At 40.0% G+C, this 27,541-nt stretch overlaps 1 protein-coding gene across 6 annotated transcripts in view; it reads left to right on the top strand.

Moving 5' to 3' along the window:
* Positions 1 to 23,950, top strand: part of G2E3 (G2/M-phase specific E3 ubiquitin protein ligase) — a 56,835-nt gene extending 32,885 nt beyond the window's left edge. For 3 of the 6 annotated variants that reach the window (XM_073348915.1, XM_073348918.1, XM_073348920.1), the window contains 8 exons: positions 2,482 to 2,606; positions 4,332 to 4,464; positions 7,980 to 8,126; positions 15,179 to 15,489; positions 16,406 to 16,587; positions 16,918 to 17,090; positions 18,037 to 18,236; positions 18,519 to 23,950. In XM_073348915.1, the coding sequence (XP_073205016.1) occupies positions 2,482 to 2,606; positions 4,332 to 4,464; positions 7,980 to 8,126; positions 15,179 to 15,489; positions 16,406 to 16,587; positions 16,918 to 17,090; positions 18,037 to 18,236; positions 18,519 to 18,751 (1,504 nt within the window). In that variant the 3' untranslated portion in view covers positions 18,752 to 23,950. The remainder of the gene's footprint in view (positions 1 to 2,481; positions 2,607 to 4,331; positions 4,465 to 7,979; positions 8,127 to 15,178; positions 15,490 to 16,405; positions 16,588 to 16,917; positions 17,091 to 18,036; positions 18,237 to 18,518) is intronic. The other 3 variants (XM_073348917.1, XM_073348919.1, XM_073348921.1) reach the window with 2 other exon arrangements.
* Positions 23,951 to 27,541: the final 3,591 nt, after the last annotated feature.

The following is a 27,541-nucleotide window of genomic DNA, read 5'->3' on the forward strand; positions in this document are numbered from 1 at the left end:
ATTGACTAGTTCCAGTTGATCCAGCTATCTGATTAGAAAGTTTATGAGAAACACCCAGGTGCTGGGATTTTTAGTTAATAGGGGGAACCTATGCTTCTTACTGTCCTTTGACTCCTTCCTCTCACTTTACAAGTATACTCTGAACTTTCCCAAAACCTTACTTTGATCTCATTTCCTTCCTTCCCTTCACCTCTAAACTCATTGAATAGTCATTTACAATGGCTGTTATTAATCCTCCTCCAATTTCCAAACAAGCTTCAATCCTCTCCAGTCTACTGAAACCAATCACAATAGGATCTCTAATGACCTCTTCCAGCTCAGATCTCAGGCTCTTCATTTTGTCCATCCTCCTTGACCTGCCTGATCTTTTCAGCACTGTTGATCATCTTCCTTCTTGACATCTTTTCTTCCACAGGGTTTGCAAAATACTCTCCTCTCCTAGTTTTCTTCCTACCTCTCTGACCATTTTTTCAATATCTATTTCAATGGGTTTTCCTTCTCCTTTCCCTCTGGATATCCCCAGGAATTTGTCCTCTTCTTTATTCTCTTTGCTTTACACTTTTCACTTTTATCTTCTCTTTGATGTCTCATCTTCAGTTCTAATTTAACATCCCTAAAATTGAACTCCATATCTTCCCTCCCAAGTCCTCTCCAATTCACTTTGTCTCCATCACTGTCAACAATATCCAAGCTTCTGGTCACCACCTTCAAATTCCTGCACTGTTTTTCATCACCAGCCGCATCCCTTCTGCTTTGCCTTATTTTGTCACCTTGTTGGCTTCTTTCATAAATGTCTCAGTATTCTCTTCCACAGTTCCCATCAGTGTGGAGCTTTCTGAGCTCATCAACAAGGCCCCTAACCTCTCCATGTATAAGTCCCTCTTGAAAACCATTTCTGTTGTACTGCCTATCGGAAATCTTGCTGGCTTAAATTGACAAGATTATAAAGTTTTGGCCAAACACCATGATGGCCCATTCTAATTATGTGTACACTGCCTCATAATTGTCTTAGTTTGTGAGCTCCGTTGAGCAGGGATCATGCCTTTTTGCTTTCTGTATGGGAAGCACCTAGTACATTGTGGGCGCTACTGCAAGCAAATATATAATATAAAGATCTAGGCAAATACTTTAATAAAAAAAAAAGTTTAAATGTCTCTTACAGAACAGTCCCAGCTTTTGGAAAGTTGTTAGGTTATCAAATACTGTATCATACAAAATGCTATTTGGAAAAAACAGCCAGGGGACTTTGAAAAAGTTGGGCTGTGGATCCCACAAAGTAGTGAAGGGGAAAGTAACTGGCTGTGCAAATGTGTTGGCTTAAAAAGGGTACACTAACTGCTCCATAGCCTCTTTAAAACTGGATATTCTTCAAAACTGACTAGCATTCTAATCATTGCATTCAGATTTAGGCCTGGTCTACACTACACAGTTAGGTCAATGTAAGCTGCCTTACATCAACCTAATTATGTTAGTGTCTACACTACAGCCTTGTCCTGCTAGTGTAAGTGCCCTACTACACTGATATAATAACTCCACCTCCATGAGAGGCATAGGGCTTATGACAGTGTAGTTAGGGCTACACATATGTGTAGATACTGTGTTACTTGCATCCGCTGTGTTGCTTATGTCAGCTGTTAGCTGTGAAATTGACAAGAAAGCCGGGCAGCTAGAGCCCAGGTGCCCCTGGAGAGCGGGACCCCACTCCAGGCAGGGAGCTGTGTGCGGCTAGATCCTGCTCTCTGCAGGGAGCTGGGGTGAGAAGTCCACGTGGCTGGATCCCACTCTCGGCTCGCAGCCAGGGCAAGAAGCCCGGGCAGCTGGACCCCACTCCTGGTGGGGAATGGGAAGGTGAGAAGCCCTGGGAGGCTCCTTCCCAACCCCTCACCAGGGAATGTTGGCTGTCTTGTCAATTTACAAGGCTTCCTGGTGCAGGATGGGGGCCAAGAAGGCAGGGCAGCTGAACCTCGCTTCCTGGGGGCAAGAAGCCCTGGGCAGCTCTGTCCTCCTGCCCACCAGTGGGGAACGTGGAGACAAGAAGACCTGCGCGGCTTCCCCCTCTCCCAGTGGTTAACGGGGAGACGGAGGGGGAGCACAGTCCACCAGGATTCTGTGGGGCAGCTGGGCTCCTGGCAGGGAGCTGCCAGCAGAGCCGGGAGCCTCGGCTTACAGCTCCCCACACTGCCCCTCTTAGGTCAGTGGAAGTGCTCCTGTGATGGCTGTAAGATGACCTAATATAGGTTAACTTGAGTTTTTAGTGTAGACATACCCTTAGTGTGAATTGGGAGTGCACCCTCTTTGAAAGAGGATACTGTGCAACCCAAGGGGCTAACTATATATAATTTAACTAGAGTTTGGTAAATAATAAGGGATTTGTGGCTATCCTATAAGGGTAGGTGGATTGGATTTACAGCCCAACAGCCTTTGTTTTGACTTCTGTCGTTTCCTCTGTTAATTCTAAGTACAGTGTGTTTTTTCTTTTAGTAAATGGGAAATCAAATGCTGTCAGTGTTGTGGTTCCCGTGGAACTCATTTGGCCTGTTCCCCAATACAGTCATGGGAGGAAAACTGGGAATGTCTAGAATGCAGAAGTATCTTCGCTAAGTCAGGTAATATTATGAAATGCTGGGACATAGTTTGATGTTTGGGTTTTTTTAGGGCTGTCAAGCAATTAAAAAAATTAGTCTCGATTAATCGCACTGTTAAACAATAGAATACCATTTATTTAAATATTTTTGGGTGTTTTCTACATTTTCAAATGTATTGATTTCAATTACAGCACAGAATACAAAGTGTACAGTGCTCACTTTATATTTATTTTTTATTACAAATATTTGCACAGTAAAAACCAAAAGAAATAGTATATTTCAATTCACCTAATACAAGTACTGTAATACAATCTCTTTATCATGAAAGTTGAACTTACAAATGTAGAATTATGTACAAAAAATAACTGCATTCAAAAATAAAACAATGTAAAACTTTAGAACCTATAAGTCTACTCAGTCCTACTTCAGCCAATCACTCAGACAAACAAGTTTGGTTACAATTTGCAGGGAATAATGCTGCCCACATCTTGTTTACAAAGTCAACTGAAAGTGAGAACAGGCGTTTGCAAGGCATTATTGTAGCTGGCGTCACAAGATATTTACATGCCAGATGCACTAAAGATTCATATGTCTCTTCATGCTTCAACCACTATTCCAGAAAACATGTGTCCATGCTGATGATGGGTTCTGCTCAATAATGATCCAAAGCAGAGCGGACTGATGCTTATTTGTTCATGATGTTCATTTTCATCATCTGAGTCAAAGGCCACCAGCAGAAGATTGATTTTCTTTTTTGGTGGTTCAGGTTCTGAAGTTTCCACATCGGAGTGTTGCTCTTTTAAGACATCTGAAAGCATTCTCCACACCTCATCCCTCTCAGATTTTGGAAGGTACTTCAGATTCTTAACTCTTGAGTCGAGTGCTGTATCTACCCTTAGAAATCTCACATTGGTACCCTCTTTGCGTTTTGTCAAATCTGCAGTGAAAGTGTTCTTAAAACGAACCTGTAGTGGGTCATCATCCGAGACTGCTTTAATGGCAGAATGTGAGTAAAACAGAACAGGAGACATACAATTCTCCCCCAAGGAGTTCAGTCACAAATTTAATTAACGTGTTATTTTTTTAACGAGCCTCATCAGTATGGAAGCATGACCTCTGGAATGGTGGCCAAAGCATGACGGGGCATATGAATGTTTTGCATATCTGGCAACACCAGCTACAAAAGTGCCATGTGAACGCCTGTTCTCACTTTCAGGTGACATTGTAAATAAGAAGCAGTTACCAGTATCTCCTGTAAATGTAAACAAACGTGTTTGTCTTAGCAATTGGCTGAAGAAGAAGTAGGACTGAATGGAGTTTTAGGCTCTAAAGTTTTACATTGTTTTGTTTTTGAGTGCAGTTAGGTAAAAAAAATCAACATTTGTAGGTTAAACTTTCACAATAAAGAGATTGCACTACAGTACTTGTATGAGGTGAATTGAAAAATATTTTTCTTTATCATTTTTACAGTGCAAATATTTGTAATAAAATATAATATAAAGTGAGCACTGTAAACTTTGTATTCTGTAATAGAAATCAGTATATTTGAAAATGTAGAAAAACATCCAAAAGTATTTAATAAATTTCAGTTAGTGTTCTGTTGTTTTTAATCGCAGTTAAATTTTTTGAGTTAATCATGTGAGTTAATAGCAATTAATCAACAGGCCTCGTGTTTTTTATGTTTGTTTTGGGTTAACTTGACACCAGTATATTTTTCAGAAGAATAATCAGGTTTTAATTGTACAGGGAATTACCAAAATCAGAAAAAACGCTCGTTGGCTACCTCAGAAAAAATAGACGTTACTGGTCATTTGTTGGAAGAGCCCTCTCCCAAGTGTCCCAGACAGTCACCTGGATCCCAGCATGGCTTTCTTCTCAGGTGTGTAATTTTGCATGGGATGGAAGCAACTGCTTGAAAAAAATACAGAAGAAATTATTATATGAAATAGAAGAAAATATTTGTTTTATGAAATTTAGATGTGAGAACACCACACTTATTTTCATCCTACGTCAAATACTTCATTTACTGAATTGCAGAACTAGGCTCCCAGGCATCCATATTTATGAGTGAAGTAGTCACTTGTGGTACATGTTTCGTGAGTTGGGCATAAACTTCTAGTTTTAACTCACTAACCAGAGACTGATATGCAAACCAGTCTATTGAATTAATAATCCTTCAGTTGAGCACTATATTAAGTGCCCTTACAAAAGCTATATTAAAAGAAACTTGAATATTTAAAGTTAGGCCATTTTTAGCTTAATTTTAATGCTGCAGTGGAAAATTAGCTTTTAAAATGTATACCAAATTTCTTTTCTCTAGTAATAAAGTATATCTTAACTGCAGTTTTAATATTTTGTAGTTCAGTTTTGAAATTAAAACAAATGCAGCTGATAAGGTTCTCATAGCAATTGAAATATTAATTTATAAGGGCTTGCAGTTCAAAAATATGAGCCTGCCTTTATTACTCTTGTATTTATAAAGTTCTTTCATTTGCTTTTGAGGCAATTCCAAGAATTTCTTGCCTGCAGTATCTCATGATACTTTGTCTGCTTGTCATCTAAACAGTTAATGAAAACATTCATAAATATCAGAAAGATGGGCTGGAGGACTAATTATTTTTCTTTGAGTATGTGTCCGTGTGAAAAGCCTGTCTCTGTTTTTGGGGATCACTTTGCCCCTTTCCACCAGGCGTGGTTACTATCACAACAGACAAGTGGGTGTTGGGTGTCATCTCCCACAGTTGCTATGCTCATTTCCACACACAAACTACTTTCCCATTCCTCTTCAGGGACCCTTCTCCTGTGAGGCCATTACAAAAAGAAGGGTCTTTTTGTTTTGTCTGGGAGCTATAGAGGAGATACCTCAAGAGCACAGGGGAGAGGCTTCTACTCCCAATATTTCCGTATCCCAAAGAAGAAAGGGAAGAGGGGGGTATCTTTATCCTACCCTAGACCTGAAGAGACTGAACAAATACATATGCCATCTGAGTAACGCGTGCTTCAACCATCTCCATCCTCATGATGGGTTCATGGCTCTTGATTTAGATATCCTCTTGGCCTACAGGAAGTACTTGAGATTCATGGTGAGGAGGGAGGAGCAAATAACTCTCAGTATAAGGTACCGACATTCAGATTCTTCACAGCACTAAGAATCTTCACAAAGTGTCTAGTGATGTGCCTGAGAAGACTGTTTTCTCGGTGCTCTTCCTAGTATGAAAATGAGTGAGCTCCAAGTATTTATGGCTGACCTTTCTTCCTTTCATAACATTTCATAGGACAAAGTGGTGGTGAAACCTTACTCCAAGTGCATCCCAAGGTGGTTTCAGATTTCCATCTGAACCAACCTATTCCCAAAGCCCAATGCTACATCAGGGGGAATTTACCTATGCGGGGTATCTCCAAAGCCTTATTTTACTCACTGACAGAACCAAACTGTTCAGGCATCTCCCTGGTTGTTTCTGGCTGTACCCAGCCATTCCAAAGGCCAGGCCATCTCATCACAAAGAATATCTAAGTGGATAATACAGTGTATCTTGCTGTGTTACCAGTTGGGTGATGTACCTCTTCCACTGAACAAGAATGCTTACTACACAAGAACTCAAGTGTCATTCTCTGCCAGCTTCAGAAATGAGCCAGTTTTTGAGATTCACAAGGCACCCGTTACATTTTGTGAAGCAGCGTACACTTGATTTAGCTGTCAGGGCAGATGCCATGTTTATTAGAGCAGTACTACAATTTGTTTGACTGATGCAGCTGATATGTCTCATCCCACCATCCAGAGGGGTTACTGCTTGCCAGTTACCTACCGTAGGATCCACACTGACATTTACTCGAAGAAGGGAGAATGGTTACATACCCTACAGTAATTATGGGGGGGTTTTCAGATGTTGTCGTCAATGTGGGCTCTCACAACCTGCACTCTATCCCCAGTTTATGAGTCACACCTAATGTGGGCTTTGAATCGTGAGGGAACTGAGGGAGGATCACAGTTGCTCTGCCCTTTATGCCCTAACAAGTCCAGGAGCATGATAAGGCACAGGGTGCATGCACTGCCCAAAGAAACACCACTATTTTAAAAAGAAAAGGAGTACTAGTGGCACCTTAGAGACTAACCAATTTATTTGAGCATGAGCTTTCGTGAGCTACAGCTCACTTCATCAGATGCAATCAGTGGAAAATACCTGTCACTATTTTAAAGAATCTGATACTGCACACTTGAGGTGCATGTGCACCTACAGTGGGACCCAAACTGATATCTCAAAGAACCCGAGTTACTGTAAGATAAGTAACCGTTGTTTATCATGGTGTGGTAACACACCTACTGTAGTTAAGGTTAAGTTACATTTTTGAAGGCTCCTGTGGGACTACTGCCCTCATTCCATATGTACTAATCAGCTGGCATTCCTTCCCTTGGTTTCCGCAATACAAGAACACACATGTATGTGGCGGGAGATGGCAGTGCGATTTATCACCTCTGAACTGCAGACTCTGGAAAGTTAAAGTTTCAGTGCTAAGGGCTCAAATGCCAGGAAACTTTACTTTTTTATTTTATTTTATTTTATTTTTCTTTTGAGGGTACATGCAAGTTTAACTGTCCCTCTGGGGCATATAAGAGATCAAATAACTGATGACTGTTGTGCACAGAAATTGTACATGCAGCATTCCTCTTTCTTTCCTAGTTCTTGAGTGCTTAATTTTGCAACCTTAACATTGCTTTAATTTTTTTTGCATGTAAATATAGGAATTTTGCCATCTTTGGAGCTAAACAAAATCAGAATATGTGTAACTCTAGAAGACTTAACAGGAACTTACAACATTACTTAGTAATTAAAAGGCGAGATAAAAATTGCAGCAAGTTATTTCGGTAGTGTGTGTTGAGCTGGTGCCAACTAATACCAGCGCTGGATCATACAATGCAGTCTACCTATGGGAGTAACATAACTTCATTTTTTATCATTACTTAATGGATCTCAAGGATTCTCAAATTTCAGTGTGTCCTATCTGGGATATAACACTGTAGAAAACCATAGAACAATTATGCACTGAAAAAATGGAAGTTACAATATTTCCAAAGACAGAATTTATTCCATTTCTAGTACTGAATGGTGGTGGTAATGTCAGCATTTCTATGGTTCAGAAACTATTAGATTATATAAAATAGAGTTGGGTCTGAGGAATGCAAGGTAAATTATTGATGACAAAATTTACTTCAGTGTCTTCTAGTCGTTGGGGCAATCAATTATATGTTGAAAATTGTGGTAAAGAAACAGATTGAGTCCATGGCTTTATAGTAATGTAGGGTTCATTAAATCACATTTGAGATAAACAGATCTACTGTTACTTTCAAATGAATGTTTACATAAAGTTCAGAATGAGAAATTAATTTTGTAATAGCTTTTCCCCTTCCAGGTCACCAAAGATGTTGTGCCAGAATAGCTTGACTCCTTGTACATTATTAGACCTTCCAGCATCTAATAAAATGGTTATGTCCATATCCCCGCTGATCAATTCTTCATCAAGGAATCTGTCAGTAAGAAGAATGTAAGTTAATATTTCTTTCATATCGAACAAGGCTCTCTAGATCGGGGTAGTCAATTATTTTTTTATCAAGGCTCAAATTTCTTGGTCAAGATCCAGACTCCAGAGAAATGTATTTCACACTGCAATAATAGTGATAATAAGTAAATGAAAAGTGTTCTGTTTAAAAGCATCTGGCAGTCCGGGTCTACTCTAGATTGTATAAAATGAAATGTATTTCCTCCAGGATGGATATGGATATATATCCATATCTATCTATATAGAAAGTGCAAAATAGAATGCTTACCCTAAGAACTTGCTGAAAATCCTGATTTATGAAGTTCTTCGATTCCATTCTAGGTGTGTGCGTGCCCACATTCACAGTCGTCAGAGACTTTTGCATTAGCAGTATCCATAGGGCTGGCTGTGGCACCCTCTGGAGTGCCACACTCATGCTGCGATATATCAGGCACCGCTAGCCCTACACCCTCTCCGTTCCTTCTTACCGCCCGGGACGGTTCGTTGTAGCGTCTGGTCTCGCTTAGCAAGAGCATTAGCGGTTCTTCACTGTTCAGGTCGTTCTCCCTTTGTTATTTAGTCAGTGATTAGTGAGCCGTTAAGTGTTTTAGTAGCAGTTTAGTAGTTAGAGCCTGGGCTGGGACTTTGTCCTGGAGCGGGCATGCCGTGCTCCCCAGGCTTCAAGACACGTTCTGAGTGCAGCTGGCCAATGCTCATCAGCAACCCACACGAGAGATGTCTGAAGTGCCTGGGGGAGTCCCATAGAAAAGACAAGTGGCAGATCTGCAAAATCTTTCACCCCCAAACTCAAAAAGAGCAGGACATTTGATTAAGGGTCCTCGTCATGGAGGCTACTCTGCGCCCGGCATCGGAGCCCTCACACTCAGACTCCATGTCTGGTACTTCGGCATTGGTACACAGTGCACCACTGGTACCGGCTTCTGCCCCGCACCATTCCCCCTTGCCAGTACCGAAGAAGCAGTTCATCGCAGGCACCGCATAAGGTTGGGAAGAGGACCTCAGTTAGGCCTTGTGCCAGCAACAGAGGCTCTCAGGGGTATCTCTGATCAGACCCCTTAGCCCAGCCGGGGTCTACATACTCCTCAGCAGGCCAGAAAGCCATTCCTCCTCCACCGTCATCAAGGTCTTGGGGTACCCCTCGATCCGACTCCTACAAAAAGAAGGACAAAGATGTGTTTTAAGCGACTCCACCAGTCGTTGTCTCCTCCACCTGCCGAGCCTGGTCCTTCCAGGGACAAAGGCAGCCAAAAGCAGTCATTTTGAGGGTGCTCACGAGGACAATGCCCTAGTCACTGTACCAGATTCGTTCCCCATTTTCCTCAACCCCCTCCGCCCTTTCCAGTTGGCCTGGTCCCATATCACTTTGGACCGCTCGGTGCTCAACACTATCTTGTTGGGCTATACCCTGCAGTTTGTAGCCAACCAACCCTTCCATCCCCCTTCCCCATCCCTCTTCAGGGACCCTTCTCACGAGCAGCTCCTCATTCGTGAGGTCGAAAACCTTCTGTGCCTAGGGGAAGTGGAAGAGGTTCTGCAAGGCGTGGAAGGAAGAGGATTTTACTCCCGCTACTTCCTCATTTTGAAGGCAAAAGGGGGCCTCGGACCTATTCTAGACCTGTGTCTCCTCAACATCTCTCTCAAAATGTTGAAGTTTCTTATGGTCTCCTTGGCCTCCATCCTCTCATCTCTGGATACAGGACACTTGTACGCCACCCTCGATTTAAAGGACGCATATTTCCATATATTCCCGGGGCACTGGTGTTTCCTCCATTTCACCTTGGGCCAGCACAATTTCCAGTTCATGGCGATGCCCTTTGGTTTCTCGTCAGCTCCGAGAGTGTTCACCAAGTGTATAGCACCATTGACCACTTACCTGTGACGTCTGGGGGGGTCCAAATCTACCCAAACATCAACAACTGGTTGATAAGGGGCCAGTCCTCGGATCAAGTGCGGAGGCATCTCGCTCTGGTCTATTCCACCTGTTGCGACTTGGGCCTAATTTTCAACAACAAAAAGTCAACCCTCACTCCAGTGCAATGCATAAAATTGGGGCAGTACCCGATTCCACTCAGGCCAAAGCCTTCTTTCCCGAGATTCGGTTCTGAGCCATGGTGGACCTCATCTCGTCTCTGCGTGCCCATCCATTCACCACCACCCACATGTGCCTGAGACTGCTGGGTCACTTGGCAGCATGCATTTACATGGTTCAGCATGCGCGACTCTGCCTTAGGTCCCTACAGGTGTGGCTGGTTTTGTTCTATGTACCCAATCGGCACAGTATGGACCGGGTGCTCAGGATTCCAGATAGTGTGTTGTCGTCCCTTACCTTGTGGCAAGATCCCGCGTCGGTGTTGGAGGGAGTCCCAATTCACAGCCCCAGTCTTGTCGGTGACGGTCATCTCTCACGCTTTGGGGAGCCCACCTGGGTGATCTCAGTATTCAGGGCCAGTGGTCCATTCTCAGTTGGGCCTGCACATCGACGTCAGGGAACTCGACGGTTCGCCTAGCCTGGCAAGCTTTTCGAACTCACATACAAGGCTGGGCGGTTCAGGTCCTAACGGACAACAACACAGCCATGATCTTCTATATCAACAGACGGGGTGCCAGGTCATCTGCCCTCTGCCAGGAAGCGCTTCGGCTCTAGGATTTCTGTCTGCAGCACAACATCCATCTTGTGGCTGCTCACCTCCCAGGGACCAGGAACACTTGGGTGGTCCGCCTCGGCAGGACATTCTCGTCTTGCCACAAGTGGTCCCTTCACCTGGAGGTGGTCAGCTCTATCTTCCACAGGTGGGGAACTCCCCAGATGGACCTATTTGTGTCCAGGCAGAACAGAAAATGCCACATCTGCTGCTCATTCCAGGGCAAGGACAGGGAATCACTGTCAGACGCCTTCCTCATCCTGTGGTTGGGGGCTCTGATGTACTCCTTCCCTCCCGTGCCATTGCTCCAAGTCCTCATGAAGATCAAACAGGACAGGGACGAGGACAGGGACGAGGTCATCCTCATAATGCCGGCGTGGCCACACCACACTGGTTCAGCACCCTGCTGGATCTCTCGGTGGCAATCCTCTTCCGGATGCCTCTCAGGGCAGACCTGTTGTCCCAGAATCATGGCAGTCTCCTGCCCCTGCACCGGGTGGCGCTTCATGTGCAAGAATGGCAGTGCTTTTCCGAGGTCCAGTGAGTCCTGCTGGGCAGTAGAAAGCCCTCCACCAGGGCCACCTACCTGGCCAAATGGAAGCGATTCACATGCTGGATGGCGAATAAGGGGGTCTGTCCTGAGCGAGCCCCGTTGCAGCTCATTCTAGACTACCTCTTGCACCTCCAGGTTCCAGGGCTTGTCACTCTCATCCGTCAAAATCCATCTAGCAGCCATCTCAGCCTTCCACCCACCCCTCGAAGGCAGGTCGGTTTTCTCTCAGGATATCACAGCTGGATTCCTTAAGGGCCTGGAGCACCTCTACCTGCACGTCAGGGATCCTGTTCCTCTGTGGGACTTGAATCTGGTCTGCCACGGCTTACAGGTCCCCCCTTCGAGCCTCTGACTTCCTGCTCTCCTTCTCCTCTCCTGGAAGGTGACATTTCTGGTCGCGGTGATGTTGGCCTGCCGGGTATCTGAGATTTGGGCACTCACCTCAGAACCATCTTACATGGTCTTCTACAAGGACAATGTCCAGCTAAGACCACACCTTCCTTCCCAAGGTAGTTTCTCAGTTTCATTTTAGCCAAAACATTTACTTACCGGTCTTTTTTCCAAAGCCGCAAGTCTGAGGAAGAGTGCAGGCTGCATGCCCTGGACGTCCAGAGGGCTCCAGCCTCTATATTAGCCTCTCTAATTCTATATTGACAGGACCAAACCATTCTGTAAGTTGACGCAATTATTTGTCTCTGTGGCCGACAGGCTGAAAAGTCACCCTGTTTCCACTCAGAGAATTTCCTCCTGTATCACAGCCTGTATTCGCTTCTACTATTGTCAAGCAAAGGTATGGCCTCCCAGCAATCATCACTGCCCACTCTACCAGGGTGCAGGCCTCTTCGGCAGTCTTTTTGGCCCAAGTGTCTATTCAGGGCTGCCACCTGGTCATTGGTCCATACCTTCACGTCCCACTATGTGCTTTCCCAGCAGGCCTGGGACGATGCTGGCTTCGGTAGTGCAGTACGGCAAGCTGCCAAGCGGTGAACTCCAAGCCCACCTCCATAGATACTGCTTGTGAGCCACCTAGAATGGAATCAACATGAGCAAGCACTCGAAGAATCAAAAACGTTTACCTACCTTTTGTAACTGTTGTTCTTTGACATGTGTTGCTCACGCCCATTCCATTACCTGCCCTCCTACACCTCTGTTCGAGTTACCAGCAAGAAGGAACTGAGAGGGCATTGGGCTGGCGGCACCTGCTCTATCGCCGCATGAGCGGAGCACTCCAGAGGGCGCCACAGCTAGCCCTACAGATACTGCTAAGGCAAAAGTCTCCGACAACTGCGTACGTGGTTGCACACACACCTAGAATGGAATGGACATGGGCAATACATCTTGAAGAACAACAGTTATAAAAGGTAGGTAACCATTTTTTCCTCTGGGCATTTAGTCAAGTGTTAATAAAAAGGAGGACTTGTGGCACCTTAGAGACTAACAAATTTATTTGAGCATAAGCTTTCATGAGCTATAGCTCACTTCATCAGATGCATTCAGTGGAAAATACAGTGGGGAGATTTATATACACAGAGAACATGAAACAATGCATGTTACCATACACACTGTAATGAGAATGATCAGGTAAGGTGAGCTATGACCAGCAGGAGAGTGGGGGTTTGTAGTGATAATGAAGGTGGGCCATTTCCAGCAGTTGACAAGAATGTCTGAGGAACAGCCGGGGCGGGGGATTTAAACATGGGGAAATAGATCACCTTACCTGATCACACTCGTTACAGTGTGTATGGTAACACCCATTGTTTCATGTTCTCTCTGTATATAAATCTTCCCACTGTATTTTCCACTGAATGCATCTGATGAAGTAAGCTGTAGCTCACGAAAGCTTATGCTCAAATTGTTAGTCTCTAAGGTGCCACAAGTCCTCCTTTTTCTTTTTGCGAATACAGACTAACACGGCTGATACTCTGAAACCTGTCAAGTATTAATGTTTTTTGAGGGGGAAAAAAACAAACGTAGCCAGAAAATATACATATGTACTTATTAAAGCATATCTAGTACAGAAATTACTGGAAAAATTATCTTTACTCTTCCATGATTTCTGTATTTAACTTCCTCAGTTTACACACACAAAACAACCAGCACTAAAAACTCAATCTGAAAATAAACCTGTATTCTTTTTTGTGCACTGTACATTTGCACTTCTACAAACTTAGAAACCAACCCAGTGCCAAGACACCACATTATTTTTTTTTACATGTTCCAGATTTAATTTACCTTATTGAACTTATGTTTAAAAAAAAAAAGATTTCCCCTTGAATTTTGTGTTTAATTGCTTTTAGCAGTTTGTCACAATTATAACCTTTTTCATGAAGGTTTTTGTGTAATTACACAAATTTTGATTTTTCTCTTTTTTCCTTATTGCTCATTTTTCATCCTGAGTTCAGATACATTTTTTGTGAGGTAAAAAGAATTCCGACAGGAGTTAGGGAAATGTTCAAAAAAGCCATCCAACAGGGTGCACAAATTAAAAATGCATTTGGTTGGGGGTAAGAAATGGATAAGGAGTCTCGTTTTGATTGGTGTTTGGATTTTTTATAGATGATGTGTCATCTTTATTTTCTTGCTTTTAAATATGTTTCTTGATTCTACAGTGATAAAAAGAACAGTGTTAGTGAACGGCTGATATATGACACTTTTTAAAGAGTGAATGTTAACTTCGTTATAAATTTGTCTTGATCAGACTCTCAAATTACAAACTTTTCAAATGTTTTCATATACTTTATCACTTATTTGAACATTGCTCAAATAATATAGTGATAGTTTGGCTCAGGTGAGAATTTTACTGCAAGAAGTAATAAATACAGTGAAGCTAAGGCAGTTTATCAATTCTAATGGAACTTGATTGTAACTTTGTAACTAATTTTTTGTTACTTTAAAATATATGGTTCCAACAGTGTTCTATTTGAAATCATTTATTAGTATATCTCAGAAATTATTGAAATTGTGTTCATTTCTTAAGTTAGAGATTTTACATCAGACTAAGTATTTGGCTTTTGAGTGTTTATCTTTACTAGCGTCCAGAATGTTCATGTAACTCCATCAGGGCAGTATGTTCCAATGTACTTGTTACAGTCTGTGGTCCTTTATAGGGTTGCCACTTGTCTAGGTTTTCCCCAGGATCATCCCTTTTTTGAGATAAGTAACTTGAGAAATTTCTAAGTGTGCTCTGTACACCTGGCAAGCTGTCCAGTTTTATGGGCTCAGGCTCATCTCAGATGTTATCCCCCTTTTTTTTTTCTTCTTTTTGTACTGCAGAGAGGGCAACACTAGCTTTTAAGGTTAAGGAATTGTTGTCTCCAGGCAGTGCAAGTGATGGCAAGGGGTCTCTCAGTCAGTCAAGCATCACGTGACTACTTGTTGGAGAGTATTTAAAGGAAAGTTCTTGGCTTATTCTCAGGAGAACAAGAGTTGAGAAAATACCTTGAGAGAAATCCTAGGGGATTGCCAGGAAAGACTACCAAGAGGAAGGATGTATCCTCTCACTACATTTTTGGTGGGAAGTGGGACAAGCCTCCATTACCCAGTGTCTTGTTTTATTTTGAGACTCTTGTATCTTTTGTTAATTAATAAAACCAGCCCTGAGAAAATGGACATGGCACTGAACTTGAAAGTTTAGGCTTTATTTTGACTATTCCAGCTGGTGAGTCTGCCCATTGGCTTGCAGTAACTGATAGGAACTTGCTAAAATTTCAGTAGCCGCAGATGGGGTGGCAGAAGGATAGACTTTCTGATTCAGAAAAGTTGATCTACGATTCCTTATACTGTAATTTTCAATAACCATATATCCTGTTTCATTCAGAAATGTGCTCGTTTGTGTCTTGTAGGCAACTAAAAATACAAAAAAGAGAAGCTTCTAATATACTGAGGGAATTAAAGTTACAGGTTAATACAAAAACCACAAGACTGAACATCAACAGAGACAATATCTGGAATAGTGCCTTAAAAGGATTCAGAGGGCGAAACTTCAATCCTGCAAACACTATGGAAGTGAAGTTCACAAATTGCAAGGGTAGAGTAGAGACAGATGCTTTTCATGGATCAAAGCATGAGTTTTTCCGATTATTAATGCTTCATCTTCAGAACTCATCACTATTTGAGGGCTCTTCCTCAAAGAACTTATCTCTTGATTCTCAAGGTAAATACAGCATAAATTTTATAGTAAACAGTCTGTCAAAAGTAATTTTCAGTATAATAGACACCTGTGGGGGGGAACAGCCCTGTTAATTCTGATAACAAGATAAAATGACCAGGAGCCCCACAAAATAGAAGTAGATGTGTACCAAACTAATTTTTCCTTTTACTATTTTTAAAAAGTGAGTTTTTGGGGTAAGAATTGGGCAATGAGTAAGTTGTCTAAGTTCTTTACTGCTGGGGGGGAGGGATAGCTCAGTGGTTTGAGCATTGGCCTGCTAAACCCAGGGTTGTGAGTTCAATCCTTGAGGGGGCCATTTAGGGATCTGGGGCAAAAATTGGGGATTGGTCCTGCTTTGAGCCAGGGGGTTGGACTAGATGACCTCCTGAGGTCCCTTCCAACCCTGATAGTCTATGATTCTATTATTTGGTGTGGTTGGAATACTTGATAGTAACATTACTATATGGATGTAGACTTGCAATCAAACTTGGAACTCTTGATCTCTGGACCTAAATAAGTTGAAACAGGAAACACTCAGTTTATCTTTTCTCAGAAAGGGTACCTTTTCTTCTTTTCACTTTCTCTTCCCTCTATTTCTTCTTATCTATCTCCTCCACTCCACTGTATTTATTACTTCTCCAGAGCTGCTTGAAGTGCTATTTCTATGCCTCAAAGCTGAGTGCTGTGTAGGATGGGGGCGGGGGGAGCTCCACTGTGATTGGGCTTGGCTTGAGGAGGGGTGGAAGGATGGAGCAGAGAGCAAGTTGCTCCTTCTCTTGGTCATATCCATGAACTTTTGTCAGTGTTATTGTCTCAGCCTTAAGAGTTTGTCTTGTATGCATATTAATATGAGAGAGTAGTGATAACTGTTGCAGATCATAGTTCATTATTAATTCAACTATACTTTCTTTATTTGCAGCTATAAAAGAGAATTTATACTATGAAGCTGGCAAAATGATTGCAGTTTCTTTGGTTCACGTTGGTGTACCTCCCAGTTTCTTTTCCAAAACTCTGTTTAACTGTCTTGTTTATGGACCAGAGAATGTGAAACCAAAAGTGGAAGATGTTGCAGATTTTGATGTAGCACAAACAATAAAAATGGTAAATAAAGTGCCCCACCCAATGGCTTTGGAGCCTTGAAATGCTAGATTTGAGATTAGACTTTGTGATAGGCATGTTTCTGGCAAGTATTGAGGAATAGTATATGATTGATCACATTCAATGTATGACTGTTGTCCTTTTAACATACTCCCCATCCTATTGGCAATACATATGCCTCAGCCAAAGCTGCTCAGATACTAAGATTATGGGGGTCGTAGAAGTACTTGCTAGGAAGAGATTACTGATTCCAGACTTCTAAATTTTATATTTATTGATGGAACATATATGAAGCAAACAAAGACCTAGTAAATGTTTTATTTCCTGCTGTAGATAAAATCATCAAGAACTTTGGCCAGCTTAAAATCTACAATAAGTGACTGCTATGAATATCTTACTATTGCTGGATGTTTAAGACCTATGACAACTCTATGTGATAAGGATATGTTGGTGAACGACTTACTGATCTATCATGTAATTAAGCGAGTTCATTCACCTTTTGAAAGGTTTGTTTGGTTGTGAAAGTTTAAAGTATTTATTTTTACTTATTAAAATATGGAGAAGCATTGAAATTGCTTACGACTAGTTGTGGAATAAGGTACTACTCAATGTGGGAGAGGCTATAGTAATTGTGCATGCAAATTTTGTACACAGTTGCATGTACATTTTTGGGCATGGGATCATGCACACTGAATTCTACAAACCAGGTCTTGTACTGCATTATACATTTTTCTGAAGTTGTTTTGGATAGCCAAATACAGTTAAAATTATGTTGGATTCCTACCCACCTGTCTCCCCTCCCTTTAAGTTTACTTTAGATTTTAATATAACTATCACATTTAGTCAAAACTAAAGTTTGAAACACATAATCTGTTAGCATATAGTAGAGAATTCAGATCTGTAAACCTGTCAGTCATTATAAACTTCTAATATCCTTTAGTATCTACAAAGAAGCCAAGAGAAACCCCTATGGAGGAAATCAAGGAAGTTCAATATTTAAGAATTTTATACTTTAGTCCTAAAAGGACAAAAACCCAAATTATAAATTTTATAAAAATATTTTTTATAAAACCTAAGATTAACAGATGTCTCCTCAATTTTTGAAAAAAATAAAGTAAATTTTTTAAAAACAAACATTCCCAGGCAGTCAAAGAACCTGAAAGTGGCAGATTTAATTGTGTTTTTTATAGTGTAAACCAACTACTTGTAACTGGATTTTCAAAACTGTTACATTTTTAACAATCTCAACTGGTGTTGGTAACATAGGTTAAAAAAAAATTAAATGAATACTGTAAATGTAAAGTAGGGAAATACTTCTCATAGGCAGGACTCTCATAATTATAGAAAACTTATATGTACCAGCTTTCATAAAACAAAATGTATTGTGAAACATTTTATGGCAAAATTAGTTCTTTGGTGACTTTCTAATGCCACCTCTTTTTATAATTCCAGCTTTAGGCAAGGTTTGAAAACTCTTGGTGTACTGGAAAAAATACAGATGCATCCTGATGCGTTCTCTAGCATATTGTGTCACAAACCCGAGAGACTTTCAGCAAGAATTCTTGGTGATCTCTTTACAATCCACTGTTTATCAGGTGTAAACAAAGTCAAAGGTGTTGATTTCTGGATGGGTTATTTACAAGATGTGGAAGGTGAGTGAACTCTGTTTTTCCTCATTACTTAGTTCAGTTAGCCTCAGGAGTGGGTTTTTTGGTTCAATCCCTCCTCTGCATCACCACCTTAGATTTCCCTCAATTAACCCAACGTTTTTCTTTGCATCTTAGTGAAAACTTTTTCTAATGTAGTTTTTTTTCTTATTGCAAGTATACTCAGGTTATGGATATGCAAAAGGCTGTTAATCAGTGTTCTTCCCTGAAATGCCTATTCGGGATAACTGATGAGTAACTGTATAACGTTAAACTTTTTTCTTTTAGGTGGTGAGTCTGCAGCAACACTGGAAGATATTCTTGTCTTTGCAACTGGTACCAGTTCTATCCCACCCATTGGTTTTGAGCCTGACCCCTCAGTTAAATTTCTGCATATAAAATACCCTGTTGGAAACAGACAACTTAACTGCATAGAAGTTCCAATAACAAAGACATATGAACAGTTTAAAAACAAAATGGACTTTGCCATCAGCAGCGCACTAAGACTAGAAGTAGAATAAATTTTTTTTGCTACTAAAGTCTATGTTGCAAATTCAATTTTTCTGTTTGTGGGATGTTCCTTGTGAGCTGCTATTTCATTTCCGAGCATTGACACCCTTTTTTCCCATCTCAGTTTTCCCCCACTGGTTTACAAAAATTGCTTTTGTTGTTTGTCCATAATATTGCTCTGGTTTGGAATTTACCAGATAGTCTCAGCCCAAATAGGATTTTTGTAATCAGTCATTTTAAATTACAAAGCTGTTTTAAAAAGTTATATTGGTTTAATGCATATGCTCACAAGTCAGACTTGTTTGGAGTTTTTTCAAGTGGAAAAATATAAATGGACAAGTCACAATATAGTCACTAGACCAATAGGCTAAAAATACATTTAAATTTGGAAAGTCAGTAGTTAGTGTACTTGGGTTCTGAACTTTAGAAGATTATACTACAAGTTATAGAAATTAAAATTGATATAAAAGACATTTTCAGGCTCAAATTGGGTATGTAATATTTTTAATATCTATTGAATCATGTTCTTGTTGAAGTCAGAGTTTTCCCCTTGATTTCAAGGGGAACTGTCAGCATCACACTTAAACTGCCAATTTTGCTATAGATAAATATGCAAGGTTATAAGTATTTTCAGCATGCTGTTCCCTATCAGTAAGTATAGGTAATGCTCTACACATTGAGGTAACATGATTTATTAAAGTCAAAGCAGGCACATTTTAAGGGTGATCAGTTCTAGATTTTTATAATGTCTTTGAAATAGCGGTGATAGGGCACTGCATCAGTTCTTCTGTGGGTGTTTTTTCAGTTTAATGACATTCAGTAAATATTTTTTCCTTTTTAAATATTAATGATGTGTTCAATCCACAAAAGACAGAAAATTTGGAGTTTAAGGCTATTACACTGTGTCCTTGGAGAAATCAACCACAGTTCAGGGGAGACCGAGGAAAATAATGAAGTTTGAGAACTAAATTTGCTTTTACTCTAAATTTCTTGATTCTTCGGGATTTAAATCAAATCTTTGTCATTTTCACATGGATTTTTATATATCAGTGTTACACTATAAATTGTTATACAGAGTCAAAGGAATAAATAAAATTCAGAAGTAAAAGATCTGAAAGTGTGACTCTAATAAGTGTTTAAAAACTAAACATGAAATTGTTAGCCTTACAGATATTTCTATAGTTTATTCCCACTATGCTAGTTAGAACAGGATGTTCACATTTTACGTACACTGAATTGAGAGTAATTTTGATAATAGCTTGCACTATAATTGCTTATTATCATTTATCCTGATCCTTGTCCCAAAATTCCATTGCAATCAAGGTCCAGCACTTCCTTTTTATGCCCTTATGCTAAACACTGTTTTTTTTCTCAATTGTTACTGCCTTTTGAACAGCATCAGCTACAGTAGGTACATTTAACAAACTTAATATTTGCAATTCTATAGTAATTGTGGTACCATTCTCTTTTCAAAGATACTGCAGTGGCCATGGATATCTGGATCAATTAATGTTTAGTTTTTATTGAGGTGCACTGTCGCTCATTCATAATTAAAGTAGTACAGGAAACATTTTGATGTTGTTAATTTTAAAGATTTTTTTTAATTAGGAGGGGGATGGAGATGAGTAACTTGATTATGTATTTATACAGAAATCTCCTGTTGGAGAGAAATAAGATTGTATACTTTGTTAGTTGATTGTTTTACACTTTTGATATTTCTCTTAAAAGCTGTTTTCTTAGTATTCAATTGTAGATTGAGCTTATTCTTATTCAATTGCTTTTTGTTACTTTTAGACATCATTTTTTCCTATTAATCTGGTTATCTACTCTATATCTCAAACAAAGACCATCTTATTTATAATTCCACATTGACTCTTAACTATTCAGATTCCTTGAAAGATTAAAATATATGTATATATATATATATTATTCACTTAGAAGCAAGCTTACTAATGGCTTACAGGCAAGATTCACCACTTTGTGTTTAAAAACAAACAAAATAAAACCCAATACACCCTCCCTCCCCCCCAAAAAATCCTGCACAAATACCAATATAGTCCAAAGGAACTCTTTGTGGGAAAGAAAATCCTGTTAGTGATGCAATGGATGAATCCATTTTAAAGAAATCTCAGCTAATGCAGTTTTTTCAAACTGACTGGCTGAAGACTTTTTTTTTTTAAATGGGAGCAGATTAGTTGCATGCTTTCTCTGTTTTCAGCTACTAAACTATATTAAAATGTATAATACTTTGTAACTATCTTTAGTTAGTTCATGTAAACTATTCTAGCTGCCACTGAAATGGTCTACAAGTATGAATGGAATTTGAGGTGGTCCATGAGACACTCTGTTAAAATTTGGCACATTATGAAAAACTTGGAGAATTCTCAGACTCAGGCTCAGATTGGCTTATTTAAACATTTAAGATAGCTGAAAACTATTTTAATGACTGGTACAATTTATCTGTTAAGCCAAAAAAACCTTTTCTTCAGATTCTTGCAACTACTACATTGTTTTTTTCAAGCATTTCTCCCTGAATTGTTTTTTTCCATTGTTAAAACTACAAACCGTATCTGTCAGGAAATGTCTGGAGGGTGTGTAGTTTTTGATTTTACATCTTAGAATCTCTGAAAATGTCTGAAGTATAGACATTTATTTGTATTCTTCCATGCCATTATTTCTTTAACTACTTTGAAAGTAGTCTCCCTTTCTTCAACATTTAAAAAGCATACTGAAGTAGGTCAGGATCTTACTCTGGTTGTGGGCCAAAAGTCTGGTAGCCTCTCTTTTTGAAACAAAACTGATTGTATCTCCGAGTTCCACTGACTAGTTATTAGAAAATGTTATTCCATTTGTTCTGCTATTGTACACGCAATGTTCTTGATTTTAATTCTTGTTTTTTCTCAAGGAACTGTTCCATGTGTTCTTTCTCTCCATTATTCTGAGGATCTCAGCTCTACTTTTTATACTATTGCTTGACTTCAGAAATGTCTACTACCATTATAGTGAAGACCTATGTGCTCTGGCAAGTTTTACCTAACTTTCATGGCAAAGGTTTCTGTTTTCTGTGGTGCTCCATTGCTCAGAATTCTGCAGCAGACTATACTTACATTGAACTAAACAAGAAAATTAATGCAGCAGCTAGTGCAATATTCCTTGTTTGTTGTTGCTTAATTTGAGGTTTCACTTATTTTGTGGTGTGCTGCATATTTTTTTTGACAAGAAGTATGTAACTTGTGGATGTAATGAGGGGGAGAGCTGGTGCTTTTGGCAAAAGAACAACTGTTGGGCATTAAGCACTTGAGAAGGCACAGGAAGTGTAAAATCAATATTGACATTTAAATGTTAGATTTTGGATAGATCTCAAATTGAGATGAATGGAAACAGTACACATCTGATCTTTTTGGGTGCTATTGTTTCAAGTTTTCTGCTGATTTAAGACAACAGTTAATTTATTTATTTCTGGGTAACATTTAGAAGGCTATCTTGACAACTAAAAAAGCAGGACATTTTCATTATGGTTTAAGTTTAGATTCTGCTGCATAATTGTGTGGCAAAAGGTGGAATCTTTAGAGAATTCTACAACTTTAGAATACTCAGGGCCCTGAATATAGCTTTGAAAGATCTTAACTTCTTTAGTTTTGAAAGTCTCATAGTGGTTTGTGTTCTCATTCCTGAACTATGACTTCGCAAAGTTGGTAAAGAATATCTCTTTTCTTGTAGTGTGTTTGTTATCTTCCTGAAGCACAAACCTCTTTCATTAGAAAGTTGAGGTGTAGAAATAGTGAGCAACTTATATTACTATGTCAAGGAACTGCTAGAATTAAATTTTTAATTTATATAACACATTTAAAATTGAATATGCTCAGGTAATTTGCCATTTTACAAAAAATAAATATTCAATTGAAGCAAAACTAGGAGTTAGGAAAGCTGCTTATTTTAATCTCCAGTATTAACAGTGTGTTATCTGTTATACATACAATATAATGGCTACTTACTACACAATTTGTATAATAAGCATACCTTTGATAAGATTCGTGGTTAAGGTCAGAAGAGAGACCATCATGGTCATCTAGTCTTACCCTCATACAGAGGCCATAGAACCTCACCCAGTAATTTCTGTGTCACGCTCATAACTTCTGTTTGAGGTCTGCCATATTTTATAAACAATTTATTATTTGTTTTTCTTGGAAACTTTATTACAAATAATCTTAGATTACAATATTTTAAAAATCTAATATTAGTCTTTTGAAGTTTGTGGATCTACATTTTTGAAACTAGGAATAGTCAAAGTTAAATAAGATGGCTGAGAGGAAGTCTTGCCAAAAAATCTGTCTGGTGTCTTTTTTTTATTGTTATTAGCTAAATATATTAAGAGTGAGAAGTAACCAAGCTTATGTTCTACTTCAGGCTCTACAGCATTAAATGCAATGCAAATCTTTAACAAACTAGGTTTACAGTTCCTCATTAAATAGCTTCCTCACACTTGGATATACATACACAGAGTTTAGTATTTAAAGAGGAGTGTTCAAAATATGCACAGCAGAAAATGGAAAATTGTCCTAAATAGGGTCATTAATCCACCTCCTCCAATTCTGTGGTTTATACTTTTTTTAAAGTGCCAATTGATATAAACTAGTATTTTTTCCTCAAATAGGGAAGCAATAAATTAAATAAACTCCAGAAGCTGCAAAATATATATTATTTTAGAGTAGCTTTGTTTCCCTCTATCAGCTATATAGTTAATGATTTAAAGTTGTGGTATTATGTTGTTGGTTTAACATAAGGGAGTTGCCAATTCCATAATAGCAAAATGGGAATCAAAAACTAGTTTATGAAAAGAAGCATGTTATATATTTTGGTTTGCTAACAAAAATGAATAAATATCTGAATTGTGGAAATATTAATGTTCTCTGGTAAAAAGTGTAGTACTTAGCATTTTATGTAACACAAAGCGAATGTTTAGAAAAACTAACATCCGTTATGTATAATAATATGCATTATGGAACTTGCAATTTTATAAATATTTTTGGCTTTGGTTTTTGCCATAGCTGTGGGATACAGTGCCTGAAATCTGTTGCAGCTTCAAGTAACATACTTAACAGCTATAATATGTCAGTGTTGCTCCATGAAGTAAATACATTAATTGTGGGAGACAACTGTCATGTGTATAAAATGTTTGAAGTGCAATAAAGTAACTAATGAATCAGTTAGTAAGCAGTTGTATTAAATATGTATTTTCTTCAAAAGCAGTTTAACTTCATTTTTTCATTTTGAAAATGTCTTGGTTGTGGCATTTATGTAGCATCCATCACATAATAAGTACCATACTAATAGGCACAGGGTGGAATTTCTGAAAGTGCCTAAGGCCTAGATGTTCAAAGGTACGTAGGCACCTAACTCCCATTGAGCACAAGTTCCATTATCTGGCAGTGCTTAAGTCACGTAGGCTTTTTAATATCCACCCACATTCCCTGACCTGACCAGGGTATCTTCCTTTGTTACATCCCTGTGCCATTCAGACTCGCTTTCTCCCCATTTCCTCCAACATGCCATTGATTTTAAGTATTCAGTGAACATAAAAACGGCCATACTGGGTCAGACCAAAGGTGCATCTAGCCCAGTATACTGTCTTCTGACAGGTTTCAGAGTAACAGTCATGTTAGTCTGTCTTCGCAAAAAGAAAAGGAGTACTTGTGGCACCTTAGAAGACTAACCAATTTATTTGAGCATGAGCTTTCGTGAGCTACAGCTCACTTCATCGGATGCATACCGTGGAAACTGCAGAAGACATTATATACACACAGAGACCATGAAACAATACCTCCTCCCACCCCACTGTCCTGCGGGTAATAGCTTATCTAAAGTGATCATCAAGTTGGGCCATTTCCAGCACAAATCCAGGTTTTCTCACCCTCCGCCCCCCCCCCACACACACACACACACAAACTCACTCTCCTGCTGGTAATAGCCCATCCAAAGTGACCACTCTCTTCACAATGTGTGTGATAATCAAGGTGGGTCATTTCCAGCACAAATCCAGGCTCTCTCACTCCCTCCCGCCCCCCCGCCCCCCCCCCCGGAAACACACACACACACACACAAACAAACTCACTCTCCTGCTGGCAATAGCTCATCCAAACTGACCACTCTCTAAGTTTAAATCCAAGTTTAACCAGAACGTCTGGGGGGGGGTAGGAAAAAACAGGGGGAAATAGGCTACCTTGCATAATGACTTAGCCACTCCCAGTCTCTATTTAAGCCTAAATTAATAGTATCCAATTTGCAAATGAATTCCAATTCAGCAGTTTCTCGCTGGAGTCTGGATTTGAAGTTTTTTTGTTGTAAGATAGCGACCTTCATGTCTGTAATTGCGTGACCAGAGAGATTGAAGTGTTCTCCGACTGGTTTATGAATGTTATAATTCTTGACATCTGATTTGTGTCCATTTATTCTTTTACGTAGAGACTGTCCAGTTTGACCAATGTAAATGGCAGAGGGGCATTGCTGGCATGTGATGGCATATATCACATTGGTGGATGTGCAGGTGAACGAGCCTCTGATAGTGTGGCTGATAACATAACATCAGCCACACTATCAGAGGCTCGTTCACCTGCACATCCACCAGCCCCTCTGCCATTTACATTGGTCAAACTGGACAGTCTCTACGTAAAAGAATAAATGGACACAAATCAGATGTCAAGAATTATAACATTCATAAACCAGTCGGAGAACACTTCAATCTCTCTGGTCACGCAATTACAGACATGAAGGTTGCTATCTTACAACAAAAAAACTTCAAATCCAGACTCCAGCGAGAAACTGCTGAATTGGAATTCATTTGCGAATTGGATACTATTAATTTAGGCTTAAATAGAGACTGGGAGTGGCTAAGTCATTATGCAAGGTAGCCTATTTCCCCCTGTTTTTTCCTACCCCCCCCCCCGACATCCTGGTTAAACTTGGATTTAAACTTGGAGAGTGGTCAGTTTGGATGAGCTATTGCCAGCAGGAGAGTGAGTTTGTGTGTGTGGTTTTTGGAGGGGGGTGAGGGAGTGAGAGAACCTCGATTTGTGCAGGAAATGGCCCACCTTGATTATCACACACATTGTGAAGAGAGTGGTCACTTTGGATGGGCTATTACCAGCAGGAGAGTGAGTTTGTGGGGGGTGGGAGGGGCGGAGGGTGAGAAAACCTGGATTTGTGCTGCAAATGGCCCAACTTGATGATCACTTTAGATAAGCTATTACCAGCAGGACAGTGGGGTGGGAGGAGGTATTGTTTCATGGTCTCTGTGTGTATATAATGTCTTCTGCAGTTTCCACGGTATGCATCCGATGAAGTGAGCTGTAGCTCACGAAAGCTCATGCTCAAATAAATTGGTTAGTCTCTAAGGTGCCACAAGTACTCCTTTTCTTTTTGTCTTCTGACAGCGGCCAATGCCAGGTGACCCAGAGGTAATGGAATAGAACTGGTAATCATAAAGTGACACCATCCCTGCCCATCCTGTCTAATAGTCATTGAATACATTTAATTTCATGAATGAAAAATTAACTACTGTTTAATTAGTAGATCAAAAGGAAAGGTGACAAACCATTCAAGAAATGCACTACCTTGAAGGTATGCTTGCTCATCTGACTTAATTTGCATAAAAATAGGTTTGACAGAACCATGTATTTGAGTGTTTGAAGCTTTCTTTGTTGGTTGTCAGTTGTGTCCAGTGCTAATAGCGTTTTTATAGCTGCTGATAAAGTATGTCAGCCTAAATAGACATAGACATAAGCAACTGTCCAATGGACTGAAAAGTTATTGCTTAACCAAGGTGATGTTCTAATAAATATGAAGCAGAATTGTACTTTGTGCATTTGGAGATACTGAGATGACTCTTACAAAAGAGGGCAGCTACAGGAGTCTTGCAGACTGCTTTCCTTATATAGCTAGGCTAACTACTAATTTCACAGTAGCCAGTGGTGCAAGTAGAAATCATTTCTTGCTGGTACTGCACACAAGGGAGGGCACATGACCCTCCATGTGACTCCTCCCAGCCTGGAGCCCCCACGCTCTTCCCATCCCCTGTGACACCCTCCTCCTTTCCTGTGTAAAATTTTACAACTGCCAGGGCTTTTTAGCTTCTGCCAAGTACAGGGAAATCTGTACTTACTGTGAAAGATGGTGTTTGGAGTCACATGGGCAAGTTACATGTCCATCACTCCCACCCATATTCTAGTTAGAACATTCACAAAAAGTCCATTAAGTGTAGACAGGCATTTTCCAGGGTCCATTGTGAGCTAAGTGTTCCTTAATGGGCCTTCAATTTGACTTGTCCCTTCATGTGCTGGCTAAATGCCTTGTGGGCATTACCACAGGAGCAAACATAGCTAATATTCATAACTCCAGATAGAGAGATGAAAAAACATGCAAAGAAATAGCATAATCATAAGTACCAGCTATTTCACCTACATGACTATTCCCAAAAGCGATTCTGAAAAATCACACCACATACCTGAGACCCTATGTGACAGCACCATGCCCCGCTGGAGTTTTGTTATCTGTTATGTAACAACAGAGATGGAGCCAGTGACATGACTCCGTTTAGCATAAAAGGGCAAGGTTAATTTTTAGTTGTTCTGGTGTGACTGCACCGTTAGTCATTGAGGGCATACTGGCTGGCACACATTCCGGTTAATGGGCTTTAGTGTTTCTTTGCAGTTACCAGGTTTATGAACATTAAAAAGTTATGTGCTGAGGTGGTTTAAAGCACAACACAGGTTTTTAGTTTGCAAATCTGCCTCTGAGATTTTATT

This window comes from Lepidochelys kempii, chromosome 6 (assembly GCF_965140265.1).
Source record: "Lepidochelys kempii isolate rLepKem1 chromosome 6, rLepKem1.hap2, whole genome shotgun sequence".
In the NCBI taxonomy this organism is placed as follows: domain Eukaryota; kingdom Metazoa; phylum Chordata; order Testudines; family Cheloniidae; genus Lepidochelys; species Lepidochelys kempii.